The sequence below is a fragment of the Aulonocara sp. 'chitande type north' Nkhata Bay genome, linkage group LG6, assembly GCF_057382095.1.
Source record: "Aulonocara sp. 'chitande type north' Nkhata Bay isolate Kocher_YH1m ecotype deep benthic linkage group LG6, A_spYH_male_GT1.1, whole genome shotgun sequence".
Classification (NCBI taxonomy): Eukaryota; Metazoa; Chordata; class Actinopteri; order Cichliformes; family Cichlidae; genus Aulonocara; species Aulonocara sp. 'chitande type north' Nkhata Bay.
The window spans coordinates 34,323,107-34,342,175 of record NC_141349.1 but is presented as its reverse complement, the minus strand read 5'-3'; the positions used below and the strand labels follow the sequence as shown (position 1 = coordinate 34,342,175).

Sequence of the window (19,069 nt, the reverse complement as noted above, 5' to 3'; positions counted from 1 at the left end):
CATTGAGATTTTTGGGGGGTAATTGTTTGGTTTTTGATTGTTGTAATCCTTTATAGATATTCACTTATGTCAGGGGATCTGATTCACTGCTGCCATGGTAACTATAATGAAGAAATTCACATCAGTGTCAAACAGTTCTAGTTTAAGGCTAATTTGGAGAGTTAAGTTCACAATAGGCAGGTTTTTTTTTCTAATTGTTGTCCTGTGCTACATGTGTAATGTAGAGGTCTAATGACATTGTGTAATTTAAAATTTTCTTTCTTTCCTTGAGTCTTATCTGTTGTGACACTGGTTCAATTGTGCTTCCTCAGCGCTTCTATGTCTTTTTTTGTGTTGGTCACAAGAATCAGACACCTGTGTTTTTACCCTTCACTCACGTCTTTTGTGTTTCAGTGTACCTTGGAGACAGTGCGGGTGCCATGATAGTCCTATATGCCTTTATTTTAATACACATTAATGCACTGACAGTATCTGTGCAGGTGCACAAATGGAGAGTCATGCACAATGAGCAAACATAAAATATTAAATTGACAGTCCTTGACCTCTTAAGCCCCACGCTCCCGGTACCGGGGCTTAAGAGTGAAACTGTAATTTTCCACTGTTTCACTTTAGAAACATAAATCTTTGCACAGATGATGTTTATATGTTGGTTACTGAATTTCTGGAATGAAATGTGAACTGAGGCATATTTTTTAAAAGGGTTATATGCTAAAAACAAATTAAAAAATTAGGCGAGGATAAAATCTACTTACTTTTTCTGTGTTCCAGTCTCAGTAATTTTGACACAGTAATATCTGCTTCAATATGTATACCTCTGATGAAATTTCACAAGTGTTAGCTTTATTTTGATACCACAATTGTAAGCACGGAGTTTGTAATTGCAGAGAAATAATCAGTTAGTTTGGGGCATTTCATTTTCGAGCAGGAAGCTCAGAAACCTCTTTGGGGCTTAAGAGGTTTAATATTGCTATGATTTTTTTAAAATCATATATCTTTATTGCATATTTTATGTATCTTCTACACTTCTGAAGAGACCGGGTCTACAATGCAGAGTTACAATGCAATCAAAACCTGAAAATCTGAAACACTGGAAAGGGCTTTCATTTTATACATCTTTCCTCTTCTGAGGAACAACTGTGTATAAAAAGATATTGAAGATGAGTGTTGTATGTACAAAACAATTAAATAGAACAAAATAGCAATCAAAAATACATAATTATTCATTGCTTTTCAATGAGAAGAATAACTCATTGGCAATGGCTCTGCTGTGTCTCTGATTAATTATTGTGCCCAAACTAACCAATTATGTCATGTGTCAGACTAACACCTTAAACACAACCCAATCAGTAGCACTTTTACAGTGTTGTTTTGGGAAAAAAATAGTAATGTCCAGATCTCGTGACATGTTACCTCATTAGTTCCACAAACTAAAATGTTTACAGTGGCTAATATCATATAAGTGCTAAGCTAATGTAACCCAACTAATGTTTTACTTTGATAGAGTGTCCTGTCATCAAAAATATACAGTTATATTCAAATCATACCAGTCATTTGAAAACCTTCTAATAAAGGGGTCTACGTTAAAGTACATGAGATAAGCATATTGTTTTGGTATTGAATTAGTTAGCCAGAATCATGTAATACTACTGATATTGGTTCCAATTACTACATTTCTGGTATAACATAATATGTTTAATTTCAATTCAGTTCAGTTCAGTTGTGCTTATACAGTAAAATGTCACAACAACAGTCGCATCAAGGCACAGACAGCGAGACAACAAGTAAGCATTTGGTGACAGTGGAAAGGAAAAAACTCCCTATTAACAGGAAGAAATCTACAGGAGAACCAGGCTCTGCTGCAGCTAATTGGGGGTGAGGGGGAGGAAGACAGGACAAAAGGCTTTGTCACTGCTGGTCACTGTGGTGTATCATCCTATGTCATCACTTTACGTTACCCTCATGTTGTGGGAAACACAATAAGTCAAAGCCACTTTGTCTGGCTTTCTGTCCTTTTGAAGATAAATCACAGCAAAAATATCTGGCACAACTTCACCTACTTCCAAGGTGCATGGAGAGGATGAAAGAATACACAATGCAGGAACTCCAGCAACACTTAAGGGAAGATGAACAACTTTATTGACTGACCAATGCGTTTCGGCTTGTGGCCTTCATCAGGGTTTTTGTCCTTTTGCACATGAACCTGCTGTTTGTACTCGAATGTGTATGTATCAGCCCACAAAGTTGAGCTGTAATCAATAACTAGAATTCATTATTGGATCCATTACTGGAACATAATTGCAGTAATTGTTTAATGGGGTAAGGAATAATAATTTAAACTATTTAAATTGCTTCCGGGTTTTGCAGCGATTGTTAAAGAGTTTAAAGCGCTGTGCAACATTCTTGAACAGTTTAAAACATCTCCATCTTTAGCCACATAAAAAAAAAATGAAGCCAAATAATACACGTAAGCTGTTGGATTCACATGACTTATACTCCTCCAGTTTGTTATACCCTGTTCAAAAGAGTAAAGACAAAGATCGCTAATATTACTATGTCTTCATCGCGTGAATGATTAGACAGGGAAGTGTAACGTGCAAAGGAAATTAATACTAGAGAAAACCCACACAACAGACCATATGCCCAGAGAGCTATGTGAGCAAAAGAATGCACCAGCTTGTGTAACTGAATAAGAGCCAAGACACATTATTGGACTGTTGCTTCACTCCCATTCTGGCTTCACTCCCAAAAAACAACACTGTGACCCTCACGTAAAAACCCAAACACTAAATCAAGACAGCTTTGATAAGAAGTCACTCTTCGTACACCTGGCAATGAAACTAATGTAATGAGGAAAATATATGATAAATATGTAGTAGCTTGCCAACCTCTGTGCAAAAGTAAGAAAATATGTTTCTAACGGTAACTTCTAAGTTATGTGCTGGATTATTTTCTGGCTGTCTGCAGAGACTTCAGAGCCAAGAAGTGGTTCATCACAAAACCCTCATAAAATCACAAACTGTCATTTTTGCAGTTTATTTTTTGCAATAAGGTCAGCTCTTCAGTTCTATATCTAGTACTTTATACTTTTGGATGTAGGGGAGCGTGTGGGTCCTTCTTTGACATAGAAATCTACTAAACGAGACATAAGATACGGAGCAACTGTATTGAGCAATTGGGAGCAGATTTATTTGACAATTCAACCAGGTCACTTTGGCTGTTTCATTTCCACTTTATTATTTTTATGTTTTTATTATTTCATTCTTCCATTTTATTATATAAGCAGTCCTAGTGTGGAAGACATGTGCATTGTATTGTAAAGAATAATTTTATGAAGCCCAGAGAGCATAGTTCTGGCATGCTCCACTGGACACTAAGAATGGTATGTACTGGCCAAGCCTTTCCCCCATGTGCTCTCTCCCTCTCTCTGTCTTTTCCTTCACACAACTTTTATGATGCTCATCTGGACACTGCGTTATGCGTCATCCCCTAGTTGGACACCTGCCCTGTGGCGCAGTATTGCCATGATTTGATGACATAAGACAGAAATGCTACCTTATTGTGAATGTAGCAATCAGCTAAAAGCTGCTCAGCCCATCTGCCATTGGCTCAGTGGTACCCAGATTTCTTTCCAACCCAAAGTTGAAGTCCTGATATTTCACATGAATCCCAAAACAGGACTATTTTAATATATGAATAATGGAAAAAGAAAGTTGACTGTCTAGTTTTCTTAAGCCAATACTGAAAATTGTAAACACACGGTGTGAAAGTAGCTGATGAATCTGGATAGCAAAGAACTGTAAGCCTCACAATTACATAATAATAATAATAATAATAATAATACATTTTATTTGAAAGCGCCTTTCAAAACACTCAAGGTCACTGTACACAGTAGAATAAAAGCAAGCAGTTTACAGAATCATAAAAGCATAAGACATAAACAAATAAAATAGCAGAGTGGAGAGGTTATGTGGGATAAGCTATTTTGTACAAGTAGATTTTGAGTTTGGACTTAAAGAGGGAGAAGGAAGAGATATTTCTTAAATTAGGAGGTAGGGAATTCCAGAGTCGTGGGACGGAGAGTGAAAGGGAGGAAGAAGATCTGAGACAACGAGATGGGGCGGTGATCTTATGGGGCGAAGAGAGATGATGAATAGCCTTAAATGTGTACAAGAGTATTTTGAAAATTGATGCGATATTTGACCGGGAGCCAATGAAGCTGCTGCAAGGCAGGAGTGATGTGGTGGACAGAAGGGGTCCTGGTGATGATACGGGCAGCAGAGTTCTGGACACGTTGGAGCTTGTGGATGGATTTTGGAGTAAGACCAAAAGGAAGTGAATTACAATAATCAATCCAGGAAGTAACAAGGCTATGGACAAGAATGGCAGTGGGGTGAGAAAAGGACGGAGCTGATTAATGTTGCGCAATTGAAAATATGCAGACCGAGTAACATTATTAATGTGTGAATTGAAAGATAAAGTACTGTCGAGGATGACACCCAAACTTTTCACAGAGGAAGAAATGAAGACCGGTGAGTTATCGATAGTAATAGAGAAACTCTTGGTTCTGGATAATGTTGATTTAGTGCCTACCAAGAGGAGCTCGGATTTATTACTATTGAGTTTGAGAAGACCAGTTTTTTTTTCAATATTGGGGTGATGCCGGCAATTTTGAGGGAAGCAGGAACAGTTCCAGTGGTAAGTGAAGAGCAGATGATAGCAGATATGACGGGAAGCAAAGAAGGTAGACATGCCTTAACCAAAACTGTAGGAATGGGGTCTAGCTGACAAGTAGAAGGTTTTAACTTACAGATGAAATCTGAAATATCAGTAACCGAGGGGCGCTGGAAAGCAAAATAAAAAGTGTGATGAGAGATGAATTACACAGGAAGAGCTAAATGGAACCTCGGAAACCAGTTCTTGGTGTATTTTGTGAATTTTCTCAATGAAAAATAATATTAAAGAATCACAAAAGGAGGACGAGTAAAGATGAGCAGGTTAAGAATCTGGTGGCCTGAAAGAAGAGTTGAACAGTGAAAACAGTATCTTGCTTGAGTCATCTTTTGAACAGATAATGGTGGAGTAGTAAGCAGATTTTGTTTGATTAATACACTCCTTATAATACATAATATGATTATTAAACATTTCCTTGTGGATATTCAGACCAGTTTTCTTATAAAGGCGTTCAAGTCGTCGTCCTTTTGCTTTCAGGAGCCTGAGTTCAGCTGTAAACCAGGGTGCTGACTGAGAGAATGATACAGATTTGGTTTTGAGTGGGGCAACAGTTTAGAATACTATTGAGACTAGAGTTATAATAGGAAACTAAGTCCTCTTGGGTAAGCAGGTTATGAAAATGCAAATGACTAACTACTTTTAATAGTATGCCAACTATATGTCTGAGGTCCATGCAAAAGATACAAGCCTGTGCCTGTTGGTCACCTCTGTGTTTCCTGCTGCAAAGATTTTCCACATAAGCCAAATCAGACAGAAAACAAGATGGGCAAGAATTCTCCCCCGAGGAGGCAGAAGGAACGATAAGGCAGGGAACAGAGGGAGATTTTCTGAAAACTTGTCCACAGGCATTTGTCTCCTTGCATCTGACAAGCCATTTTGCCTCTAAGTGGTTCAAGGATCATAAAGTAGAAGGATGGAGGAAGCAAAAGGTGAACATATGAGAGAAGGTGAGAGATGAAAAGAAATATGGCACTTGTTCTGTTTGTGAAGCGTAACATCTGCTGAAGGAGCAGATTCTGGATCACTTCCATCACACACTTCAGGTACTCATAAAATACAGGCTCACTCCCTTACATGCACACACACAAAACACACTCAAACACAATCTTATGCCAAGTGCACCTAATCTGATGAAGATAACAGTGATCCCCTCAAGACCATAATTCAAGCTCTTCTATGTGACTTCACCTTCTCTGTATAAGAGTCGAATGGACAGCATGCAGACACTGGAATCGTATTAGCTCAGGTTTTGAGATGCCAACCCAACACATTAGATAAAAGTCTCGTTTTGGCTTAAAATTGATTGAAAACTTAAGATTAGTACTTATTTCCATAAACACCCTTTTAAATAAGTTAATCTGCACAGTGGTTTTCACTCGGACTATTTATTTGCCAGAAAATACTTCCAAATGTTCATAGTGAGGTCTGTGAGAGGAGCAGGAACGTTTTGTATGGAAAAACACTGTTATTGCACAACGTTTTGTGCAGCTCAAACCCAAATCCCAATCACTTCCAATATACTGAGGTGCAGACAGAAGTGCTCCAAATATTATAAAAACATAAACAGATCCTACTATAAGTCTAACTACTATAAGGCTAGATGTAGAATTACTGTATGCATAATGGTCTAAATTTATTTCAAAGGTTTTTATAGCACAGAAAATGGTGCTGTAGCTCTTTGATTGCAGGTTAAATTAAATTCTAATGAAGAACTTAACATTTGAAAAACACTGAAAAGAAATGACCACTATTAATTTAAAAAGCCAACTTCTTTAACTCAAGTGATAACCTTTTATGCATCTAGTTTATTAATCTTATGTAGGCTCACGTATTTAAATGCAAGCAGCTTAGCAAACCAAAACCACTCCAGTGCCTCCTTTTCATGCTGTGTCTGAATGAATCAGCGTCATATGCGGTGTCACCGGCGCCTGTTCAGTGCAGGATTCTTATTCTGCCTGCCACAGGCTTTGCAAATGCGCATGGAAAAGCGGGGAGAGCCCAGAACAGAGTCATACCTTCAAAGATAAATCAGTGCAGACAGAAGAAATCTTTTTTTAATAGTTTCATCCTGACTGCAATGTTTTTTTGCATTCTTGGGAGGTACTGATAGAAAGCATTAAAAACACCAAGCAAACACAAAACAAACTAAAATGAGAACTACTTAAAGTCCTGCAAAGAATGTTATTGGAGTTAAAGACCATTTGGCTGTCAGTCACCATATGGGGCTGGAGGGTTCACCAAGGCAGAAACAACATAATTACAGCTCTGCGTTACAGCCACTGCACTCCTGTCTCTGCTACCACCTACATACTCTCCATACTAATTGCCTGCTCCTCCTCACATAGGGAATGATTATTGATTTAAACAATATAATTGGTTGGCACTCACAGCAGATAATGCACTTATCCATAGAAACTATGGCCTGAATACAAATGTACAGTTTGAATTAATGGTGATGGGGAACCATGTGTTTAACAGCTAATTTTCATTTCTTTCCCTCACTTTCTCATCCTGCAGTTTCTGTATGTTTTTGTTGTCGTTGTTGTTTTTGTTTGTCTGTTGTGCGTTTTACACATTGTGCAGTTAAATAGAGATGTGTGGGAGGAAGAGAGTGACAGGCACGGCCTTAGCCTGTATCTGGTACACTGATACTGACAGAAGAGGAAAATGAAAGATGAAATTTTTTAATGGAAGAATCAGATTGACCATTTGACTTTCTTCATTCATTTTATAGTTAACAGATTAAACAAAATTATAAAGAATTGCTGCAAGGCATAAGTCCATACGAAGTACATGGGAGGTTCCTGTAGTCAACTGTCAATAATTTCTGTTATGAGCTAACAACACAGTCATTAGAGAGATGTTACACTTACACCTCTTTCTTCCCTAGAAAGCAGAGGCAGAGAGTGTGTAAGAGCGATAAAGACAAATGCATAATGCAGGTGAAGGCTGACACTCAGTTTCTTCAAGTATATAACCCTAGGGAGTAACAGTAGTACTCACCATACACATGCACATTCACATTGTTTGTGGTCTGTCATTTGTTTTGATTTACATGCGCATTCATATGAAAAGGATATTTTTCAGGAATAATTTAATGGGAAATGTTGAGTCATACAGGCTTTTGTAATACAGATTAGAAGCTGGGCAAATATCTTTTTCACTTTCCATCTCTGGCTTTTTCTCTCTGCTTAATAACACACACAGACTCCTGTATTCATCATATCATCATTGGACAAGAGCGCTGAGCCCTTTCCATTTAACTACCGTGTAAAATGGGCCCAAGCTGGATACTTAAAAGAATGCAAGCATTGGTTCACATACAATAGAAGTACATAGAAAGTTTTTTGTTTTGTTTTTTCGAGTAAATGTATCATATAAATAAAAGGAAATCAAGTAAAAGCAGCATTAGACAGCATTACACAGTGTGGTGCTCACTGCTTTAAATACATCCTGTAGCCTGTGGATACCAACATTAAATTTAACTGCCACTAAATATTCTATCTACACCCAGTGAAAGGCAGGTAAAGTGTTTGCAGGGTTGGAAATTAGGGTATACCTACAGTGCTGCCTGAAACTATGTTTTATAAATGCTGAAATACATTCAAATATCAGCAGTCCACAGCATGTTAATGTGTTTGTGTAGGCGTATGCATGTGCAAGTGTTTTATGCACATGTGTTTTATGTATGTGTAATGTAAAATCTCCCTGTGTGGTCGACAAGGCTATCAGTTTGAAGCAGTCTTGTAATTTGCATTGTCCTCTCCTCACTGCTAATATCTAAAAAGAGATACACAGATGCAAGTAGCCCAGTGGGGTTTGCATGCACAGACATACGCTTATATGCACACTTGACACACACCAACTTAAGCAGGGAAAACAGAATAGAGCGATTGCCAGCAAATACTGGGCACAATATCCTCCATTCAGCCAAGAATCTGAAAATTCTTCTTCTCCTACAATTAAGAGTGATCCAAACAGACCACTCGTTGTGGCTCTCAGAGGTCTGTAGAGCATAAACATTCTGTGTGAGCAAGAAAAGTCTAAAAAAATCATTTGCTGTAAAGGTAAAACAATGTTTGCAATTTGTGCTGAGTACTTTAAAAATTGAATCTAACTGTGCATATGAACGACTCATTGTGCATTTGCAACAGAAGGTTTAGTTACTGCTTTGTGCCCAAGGTTCCCAAAAGTGTCATAAAACTGCATTTCAGATTTAATACTATGTGATTAGAGAACTGGAAACATTAACAAAATTTTCTAGTTTCACTCAGTAGTGGAAAACAAGTGAACATTAAATCGATAAATCCAGTAATGTTGTAGCTTGTGTCAATATTTTCTTATTTTGAAACCCATCTTTAGTAATAATCCCACCAAACTTTAAAAAATAAAACAAGAACTTAAAAACACTGTTATTGATATTAGATCTCTATGGAGTATTTAAGGAACATGTTTAAATTAGGTGAATTCAAATGAGTCGCATGATAATTCCAAGTGAAATGCAAACTTATGCAATTGTGTAGTTCAAGGTAATGTACACTTTTTGGACAACAGCTGTGTTGTGAAGCACATGGAAGGAAGATATATCAGGCTTTGAACACAGGATCCAATTATTGCTGGTTCTTAACACTTTGTTTCACTTGTTTTATATACTCTTGGCTCTTTACCGAGTTTGTTAGAGTAAATATCCACAGTATGGTCATCTCAGGCACTTGGCTGCTGTTCCATTTTTTTTCTTTCAACCCAGAGAGGCCTCCTCTAACAAGGAAGTTAAAACCCTGATCCTTCATGTTGTGAGGTGACATTGCAAATCAGTGGCTCACTCATATTTTTAATATTCATAGATTCATTCCGATATTTCACCGTAAGCAGTAGTATAGTCTAATCTCTCAGATTGTGTCCTGTATAAGAGCTTATGAACTGTCTGCCCTTCTTCTGTCTGTCTGCTTGACTTTGTTGCTCAGTCAATAAAAACTGCATGTGGTTCTAAGGAAAAATATTGTTCCAGCGCCAGAAGATAAAAGATCTGTTGCAGCAACAAAGCACAGCAGTATTTTGCTGTATTGTTGTTTTTTCCTCAGCTCTTAGCTCTTAAAATGAAGGTGATAATCTTTGTGCGCTGATAATGAAAGGCTATTTATGCCGAGTTTAGTTCACTTTAGATCACTGTCACAGCATTTTAGCGCCATGGGGTAACCACACACAGAAACACACACCCACAGCCCGACGAAGCACTTCAGCAGAAGCAAAGAGACTGGAATAGAATGGAATTTGAAACGTTTTAGCTAAAAATGTTTCCATGCTCAAGGTGTTTTTTGCAGAAACGTTTCAGATTTCGTTTTGTTCTCCAACTGCGTTGGTGAAGCTCGTCAACTGATGCCACAGGAAAGCCACTGCTCGTCGAATTTAAGACATAGACAAAGGATGGGTTTCATTCAGAAGTATATATAGTTGTAGTGTGGAATTCTAGATGTGAGGGTTGGCATGAACAAATACACAAACGTACCAGGAGTGTGAATCAGAATCAGATTCAGAAAACTGCTTTATTAATAACAAATCTTCTTCTTCTTCCTCTTATTATTAATATTATTATTGTGCTAACAAAGTGATAGTCAGCAACTCATTAGCCCATCTTACTGATTGTGTTACAGATTTTATATCCTAATATTGAGGTCAATAAAGCACATTAATGGCAAAGGATGTGTAAAAAATAAAATAAAACAAAGACTTTTAGGTGTTTGTTTTTAACCAGGTATCTCGCAGGTGCATATAAATTATTTATGTTGTGATTGTGACGGAGAAGCGCGTCACTGATTATTGCCTGTTTTTTCTGTTACCTGTTTCACAGTCCCTTCGTTATTTCAAGTTATCTACACAAACACACGCCTATAACAAGCTTCTCCGTGTTGTTTGCAGGCCAAGTGGTGAAACAGGGCTGAGACTGCCTCATGAGTTGGGCCTCTTCTGTGTTTTGGTCCCCACCCCCATCCTCCCAGCATCAGTGGGATGTCCCAGGTGTGTCTCCTCTTGGCCTTGCTCATGCTCTGCAGCTGCAAAAAGGTATGACTCCCAGCATTATTCACTTTCACATGCCAATTTTCAAATATGTTTCCTTTTTCTTGATTCACACCGTCTACTTCTCAGAGTCATCAAAAGAAATTTCCTCTCTCCCTTCAGGTCTCCTCTGCTAACTCTCTTGAGCTTGTGAAGGAGCAGTGGAGCAGCTACAAGAACCAGTGCCTTGACCACCTCGGTGCCACGCCCCCTTCAACAGGTGATTTGTTTTCCTCCCAGCACGCAAGTCCATAAAATGCATCTGCACCAGCACAGACTAAAGATTTGCTTTCCCTTGTAGGGCTGGTGTGTAACAGAACCTTTGATTTGTATGCGTGCTGGCCCGATGGACTTCCAGGAACCACTGTAAATGTCTCCTGCCCATGGTTCCTGCCATGGTACCATAAAGGTCAGTGTGAATATATGTGTGAGGTAGACAAAAAATAACAAAAGAGCAACTGCTGCGTCACAATGTACTGTTGCTACAGTTTGCAAATGTACGATTTAAATCTAGTCTTATCACTCTTATCTGTAGCATTTCATTATATGCCATAATTTTAACCTGTTTTTTTTTCTCATTTACATGGATAAAATGCTTATACCTAACTCACTGCACAGTTTGACTGCTAATTGAAAGGTTTACTTAACAAGGATATAAGGTGATAATATGTAATTATTGTGTTTGATAGCTTGCTCACCAAAACAAAGACATCCATGTGCTCACTGTGTTGCTTTTTTTTAACTATTAATGTGAATAAGTACAAACAGTGAAACAGTGGGAAAAAAAGGGAGTTAATAAAAGCTTATGACCACAGCAGCCTGACGCTGCATCTGTGTGTCAGGGTTTAGTGCTGCATTTTCTATTATATTTCTAGGTTTTCAAGGTTTTTAATAATTAAGCGGTCAATCTGCGTTACATGTGTGAATGACCCACTGTAAGAAAACATGTTTCAAAAATTACTCATGCATTTCAGGGTAACACGACCAGTTTTCTAACAAAACATATAATGTATACAAACACTTGACAGATTGGTTTCTGGTCTTCATGTACAGCAGGTAATCGGTTGGCAGAATGATGTACTGAATACAATGTACTGAGGTGCACTGAGGTTTCAGGGAGTGCTTAAATGAGTGTGAAGGCCAAATATTACTCAGCCCTGACTTTACTCTCAACCTATGAGTGGTGTAAAGACTTCACACTGTGTCACCGGTGGCAGCACACCTGTCCTGTGGAGCTTTCTCAGTCATTTACCTGTGGTGTGCGGGCTTTTGCTTCAAACACTTAACAGTTTTGGTTCATAGCATGAAAAGCCTGGATTTTGACTGCAGCTGTCTGTCTACTATCTTTGTTTCCATGCACAGGCTTCCTCCAGGTTGTTTTGGGCCTCTGAATAGGTGTGAAGGGGGGTTTATGCATCCAGAAATGCATACACTATTATATATTGTACATATATTTATTAGTTTCAGGTTGGCCATTCTTGTATTTTGCTCGTTTGTGTTGTTGTGTTTGCACATCTCTGTTGCTTGTGGGGCTCGCACACAAGAATTTCACTCGCATGTGCTGTGCCAGTGTGCCTGCACATGTGATGTGACAATAAAAAGTGATTTGATTTGATTTGATCTTTGCTATCTCCGGAGGACTCGTAGCCTTGCAGGGGTGTGTGTAAACATCTGATGTGCAGCACTACTTTAGACCCAACCTGTGTTTCACTAACTTTTGTTTGAAAATATATTATTTGGAGAAACCTTTGGAATGCAAGCATGCTGATCCACACAGGTATGCACACATGGGTATTCACAGACGCGGACTAAAGCTTTCTTGGCTGCTGCCTCAAAGCACACTGTGCGCTGTCTATCTTGCGTGCTGCACAATATCGTTTATTATTTAGTAAATATTGATATCTATGGCTAGCTAGTTTATTGTGATGGTGCTTTGTTTTCTCTATTATTATGTTGCTCTTTGTTGTTTGCTGTCTCCTCTGTTTGTTTTTTTTGTTTGTTTTTTTTTTTTCTCCATACAGGTGACCCAGGAGTTCTTTTTTTTTTTTTTTCTCTCTCTTCCCCCCCCTTCTCACCGTCTCTTCTCCCCTTTGGTTTTCTTTCTTTCTCTCCCCCTCTTTCTCTCATTCATTCCCCCTGTCCTATTTATTAAAAAAAAAAAAATGACAAAGGATGAACTGAAGCTCTGCCATCACGTAATGTCGCATACTGCTGTTTCTGATGTCATTTTAAGAAAAAAAAAAAAAAAAAAAAAAAAAAAAAAAGAAAATATATTATTCTGCTGCAAGAAAGCTACAAAGTGAGAGTATGTTAAAAATGTGAAAATTCATCTTTTCGACTTGTTGAAAAGACTCATAGAAAATGATGTCTGTTTATGTTTAGATTTGGTTAAAAACTGCACATTTTCCTTCTCTGCCAAGTCCTAAAATAAGCAGTGGATTCAAACCTGGAAGCTTCATGCTATGACGAAGCAATGCAAACCACTACACCACTATCCCACCACAATGCTTAATGAATTCCTTCTAATTTTTAAGAGGGCCGTACATATATGTTCAGGGAATACTCTGAGATAAAACCCCATGGAAAACATAATTTGCATATCTGAAAGGTAATAACATGCTTTTCAATACATTTTTTAAATACTAGTCAGTGTATCTGAAGTGGAGGTTGTGTGGCTGTGTGAGCACAGTCCCCCCAAAAAATGACCTCTGCCCTATACCTTGAGGTCAAGGTTACTGAGCTTTGAACACAGCCGAGATTGTTAGTAGCTGCACCTATGTAATGAATTGGTCCTTCTTGATTTATCACATTCACAAACTCCCCATCCGCTTGCCCAGCAGGGTGATGACAATACCCCATCAGCTTTTTACAGCTGAGTGGTAAAAAGTGTCAATCAAATATCATAATAAATAAAAAAGAAAGACACAGTCATCTGCATTTCTGAAATAATGGCTATGTTTATCGTAGCTATCAGTTAAACCTTGGGATGAAATTGATCTTTTTACCCTCAGCTGGAAAAGCTTCATGGGGTAACGTAGGATTTTGAAATTGATACCATAAGCGAATCTGCTAAGAGTTGCCTCACAATATAAAATAGTCAGTGTTGTGAATTGGTAAAACTCTAAAATTAAAGTAAAACTGAAATAAAGCTTTAATTTAATTTAATGGGGCGAACGTGGCTCAAGATTTGGGAGTTCGCCTTGTAATCGGAAGGTTGCTGGTTCGAGCCCCGGCTTGGACAGTCTCGGTCGTTGTGTCCTTGGGCAAGACACTTCACCTGTTGCCTACTGGTGGTGGTCAGAGGGCCCGGTGGCGCCAGTGTCCGGCAGCCTCGCCTCTGTCAGTGCGCCCCAGGGTGGCTGTGGCTACAATGTAGCTTGCCATCACCTGTGTGTGGATGACTGAATGTGTAAAGTGCTTTGGGGTCCTTAGGAACTAGTAAAGCGCTATACAAATGCAGGCCATTTACCATTTAAATCCAAAAGTGTCACTGTGTTTAGGCGACAGCACTATTTGCATATGCCACTCTAAAATAAAATCTTACAATCGTTGTTTCTTTGTGTGTATAGTTCAGGATGGTCTGGTTTACAGATTCTGCAGTGAAGATGGCAAATGGGCACAGAAGAATACCAGTGAATGTGAGGACGACCCTGGTGAGGTGTGTGTACACAGTGCAGTACTTTGTTTTTGTGTGTGGCTTTCTTGTTAATTAGTGGCCATTTTTGAAGCTGCCTGCAGTGGCAGATTGTTACACGGTACTGGTACTTAAAACATTAACTCATTATGATCTGAACTTACTGCCGCATGTGAAAATCCTCCATCTGTTCAGTAAATTATTAGGATCTTTTTGTATTGTTTAAATAAAGCTGAATATAAATTGTGTGTTTGTATCTATGTTTGAATGTAGTCCATGTCTGTAAATGGCTTTATCTCTTTCAGCAGCAGTATGGCCGCATCCTCACTCAGTTGCGGATCATGTACACAGTGGGTTACTCTCTCTCACTGGGGGCTTTGCTGCTGGCACTGGGAATTCTCATCTTCTTCAGGTACATCATGTAAAGAGGACGTGTTAAGGGGGTTAAGGAGCAGACCTGGTTTGAATTACGGGATCTTGTTTACATCTTCTACCTTCTTACTCTCACTTCTTACCTCTTAGGAAGCTCCACTGTATGAGAAACAACATCCACATGAACCTGTTTGCCTCATTCATCCTGAGAGCTGTGTCCATTCTGGTTAAAGATGCTTTACTGACCCTCACACTGGATCCCAGAAGCAACAGTGACTCACAGGCACGAAGCTGGGTCAACATACCGGTCAGCGAACAAACACACATCCAGTTCACCTGCAGTTGTAAAACCTTAGCCATAGCCACCATATTACAGTAGATATAGAGTGTAGAGGCTGTTAAATAATAATATTAAGGTGATTAGTGATTGGAGGAGACAAACATATAGATAACTTACTTTTAATCCCTCACTTTAAACATCAGTGTTCACTGGATGTTGCTATTAAAGGTCGATCGCAAATGTAATGTAGTGCAGTATGTGCCACAAACACATACAGAGAATATTCTACCACGATATAATTTTTATATTCAACAGTGTGACTTGCATAGCTCGTCCTGAACATAAATTCCATGTAGGTTTTAACAACCACCACACATATATTTCAATAAACTGCTGACTAGATATTGATTGGGTATGTCTAGACCAACAAATCTGTGATAAGAAAGACATATTCTACAAAACATTATTGATGTTGTTGGTGTTGTTTTTCATGTCATTTCCTGTAAATAAAGCTTCAGTAAACGAATATACCCCATGTTGACAAAAGTAATGGGTCACACTTCTTAATATTCAAAATGAGGTGTTTTCAGTCTCATTGCAAAAGGTGCATAAAATCAAACACCTGACCATGCGACCTGTTCTTCTAAAGAGCACACCAGCCCTAACATGGCACTTTATAGGATGTATAGATTATAGACTTTCTTCCAACAACCTTTATAAGTAGTGTTACTGCAAAAGAAGGGAAAAGAAACTACAGCATGTCAGCCACAAAGTGACACACCACGTAAAGTTGAACAGCGGGGTCGCCAAGTGCTGAGGCGTATAGTGCGTAAAAGTCGCCAACGCAGTGCTGACTCAGTAACTGCAGAGTTCCAAACATCCTCTGGCATTAACATCATGTGTTTCCATAGCCGAGCAGTTCCAGTAGGTGTAATGTGTGGGTGGCCCAGTACTTTTGTCCATATAGTATATAGTTTATATATGTTTGAAATTCACATGCTATTCTAACCTGTCATGAGTTCATAAAGGTCCATAAGAATTTAATTTAAAGTTCTGAAATGCGGTTGCAAGAGAATATCAAGAAACATAAAGGACTGATCACTATCTAGGATTTATTACACAGAAGATGAGCGAGGGCAGACACCTGTTGATATCTGATACCACTCAAATGTATACTGCTATTGCCCATCTAATTATCTCTGTTGCTAAAACACACAGCAGAATACTTGCACCATATTAGAGGCTATGGGCAGATCAACATTGCTTGTATTTCTGGATAAATACTTTACATTTCATTTTATACATCTCTCTACAACATAGAAGTAAAATATATGTAACATGAATTAGCTTTATTTGCATCACTGGCAATAAATTAAATGAACCACTGTTTGGATGTTCTGTAGCCACTCTTAATGGGTAATAAAATAACATTAACTTTACAGCTGAAGAGCAAAGTAGCATATACCTTTTACACACTACAGTTTGGGATGATTTTCTACTACGTTATAAGTGGAATAAAAACTACAGTTAAGAAATTTAACATTAGTACAAAAAGATAGTGACTCAATGTATAGAGTGGACAGTGCAAACTCAGCTATGGATATATTCAAGTTCCCCTTGCTTCTTTTTACATGAAACACTCCACATTTGTCGAGGAAGATGTCAGATAATCCACATTTAGCTCAATCATTAAGAAGTAAAAATCACTTAAAAATATTACATTTTTTTTTACTTTCATTTTTGTGGTGTCTAGCAAAGGGGGAACTACCCGTGTATTCCACAATAAAACTCCCACTGTGCTGTACTGTAGCTGTTGTCCCTGAACTGGAACAATGTTAAACTAATTCATCTGAACTGAAACATTTGTCAGCTTTTACCCTGTGAAGCTTTGTTTAAAAGCTGCATTTGCTACATTTGTGCAAGCACGGACAACTTGGCTTATTGTTTGTGTTCCCATGGTATCTGTCTCGTGTCAGGCTGTGATGTGGTGTCGTGGTGCCATGGTGATGATGCAGTACAGTGTAATGGCCAACAACTATTGGCTTCTGGTGGAAGGCATCTATCTTCATAGCCTCTTAGTCATCACTGTATTCAGCGAGAGGAAGTACTTCTACATTTACCTGGCCATTGGTTGGGGTAAGAGCATAATCTGCTAAACAGCAGCTGAACACTTGGCTTTGTGCTTATCAACGTAATGCAAAAGGTCCAACAGTGAACAGCGCTCTGACTTTCAGCCAGTCTTTTGATGGGTGATTTAGTCAGACGACAGAAATTAGCAACAACAAGTCAGCCAACAGTTATGTTAATAGCTCTGAGAGCAAGGAGGAGCTACAAGAAAATCTGCGGTCTCTAGCTATTGTATCCCATAAACACTCGAGACTACTAAAAACACTACACCTTACCTTCTTTTCATGTTTGAAGTGGGAATGTATCCTTAGAGGTTTTCTCTTGCTACCAATATGTTTTGTCTGTCTGTCTCCCAGCTGCTAGGTGTAACAACGTTCTTGTATATATAAATATTGTGTAGCACACAGCAGAGCTAACTTATCAGAAGGGTGTATTTTACCCCAGACCGTAACTGTTAAAGGCTGATGGGGAGTTCACGTCGCCCCACCAAGCGGGCGGATAAGTTTGAATCTCAGTGACCTTAACCTAAAGGTCAAAGTTCAGAAGCCAGATATTCTGAAAATCCTGTGAATGCAATAACCTGAGAACAAGGCACTATAGAGTTTTCAAATTGATACAATAGGTGCGCCTTCGAAGAGTCTTAGGCGGCTTTGAATCTCAGTGACCTCGACTTCAAAGTGTTTTCTAAAAATCTTGTGAATGCAATAACTTGAAAACAAGGTGACATAGGATTTTCAAATTGACACCTCAGGTGTTTCTGCTAGGAGGCTGAGAGATACCACTGACGGTTACAAATGTTTTTTAGACCTTAGAACTAAGCTGTGACTGAAAATAGAAGGTTTTCAAAAAAGCCCTGAATTCAAACTTCTCTGACTAACCAAATAATGTATTCTTCATTCTTTTTTAAAACCTAAAGCCTGCATTAGTGTGTCTCTCTCTGGAGACAAAGAAAGATTTATACAGGTTTTGTTTTTACATTTCCTTAGACAGTAGCACTCTGCAAGACCTGCAAATTGACCTTGATGTATAACACCCAGTAGTCTTTAAGACTGTGAGATATCTAATTCATACCCACGAGACACTGAAAGAAAATATGTTTTGTTTTTGTTTTTTCATATCACTGTAAACACCTAACGGCGTGGAACTCTGTCAAGTATTGTTTTGAAACACACAAAAATGTAATGAGTCCAGCTGCTACTACTACTTAACAAGTCCTCAGATTCCGTAACAACAAGCATTCAAGAGCAGATGTGCTTCTCCAGTTCAGACTTCCTAGATTCCACCATTTTTACATTTTCAAATGAATATTGAATGTATGATTTTCAGCCTCCTGTTCTGTAATAAGAACTTAATTATACAGCTGTCCATAGTTAAGTTCTTGTATAGCTTTTAAAAATACTCACTGAAGAAAACTACTCATCCATGTCTAAAATAACAACTGTCCAGCTCACCTTGATGTGTTATAGCCTGACAGGCCTGATACAGTTCTGAGACCACATTCATAAACACATAGGGATTGAGCTCATTGAAGCTTAGATAAAGGCAGACATGACAGAGATGATTTTAATATTTAGAGACCTTTAAAGTCTGCTTAGGATAAGACGAGAGCGGAAATATTTGAAATGGTAATGAGATATTAAATTCACAAGGACAGAAAAAAATATAAAAAATGTTGTATCATGGGCAGTGATATAATAATATAACTTGATACTGATTACTGGACTAAAGTATAAATATTAGCTAGGACTACTGCGTGTGCTTTGGAGGAAATGATTTGGGATCCTTATTCTTTGCTTTCTGTCATTCTCAGGTGCTCCGCTCATATTTGTGTTGCCATGGATCACAGTGAAATACCTGTATGAGAATGAAGA

The 19,069-nt window shown here is 38.4% G+C and overlaps 1 protein-coding gene across 1 annotated transcript in view; it reads left to right on the top strand.

The window, feature by feature from the left end:
• gcgrb (glucagon receptor b) overlaps positions 1–19,069 on the top strand; it is a 57,656-nt gene that overhangs the window by 32,224 nt on the left and 6,363 nt on the right. Inside the window, exons 2-9 of the mRNA XM_086296490.1 lie at positions 10,648–10,791; positions 10,909–11,005; positions 11,087–11,194; positions 14,355–14,443; positions 14,725–14,831; positions 14,942–15,098; positions 17,048–17,207; positions 19,009–19,069. Of these exons, the coding sequence (XP_086152616.1) occupies positions 10,738–10,791; positions 10,909–11,005; positions 11,087–11,194; positions 14,355–14,443; positions 14,725–14,831; positions 14,942–15,098; positions 17,048–17,207; positions 19,009–19,069 (833 nt within the window). The 5' untranslated portion in view covers positions 10,648–10,737. The remainder of the gene's footprint in view (positions 1–10,647; positions 10,792–10,908; positions 11,006–11,086; positions 11,195–14,354; positions 14,444–14,724; positions 14,832–14,941; positions 15,099–17,047; positions 17,208–19,008) is intronic.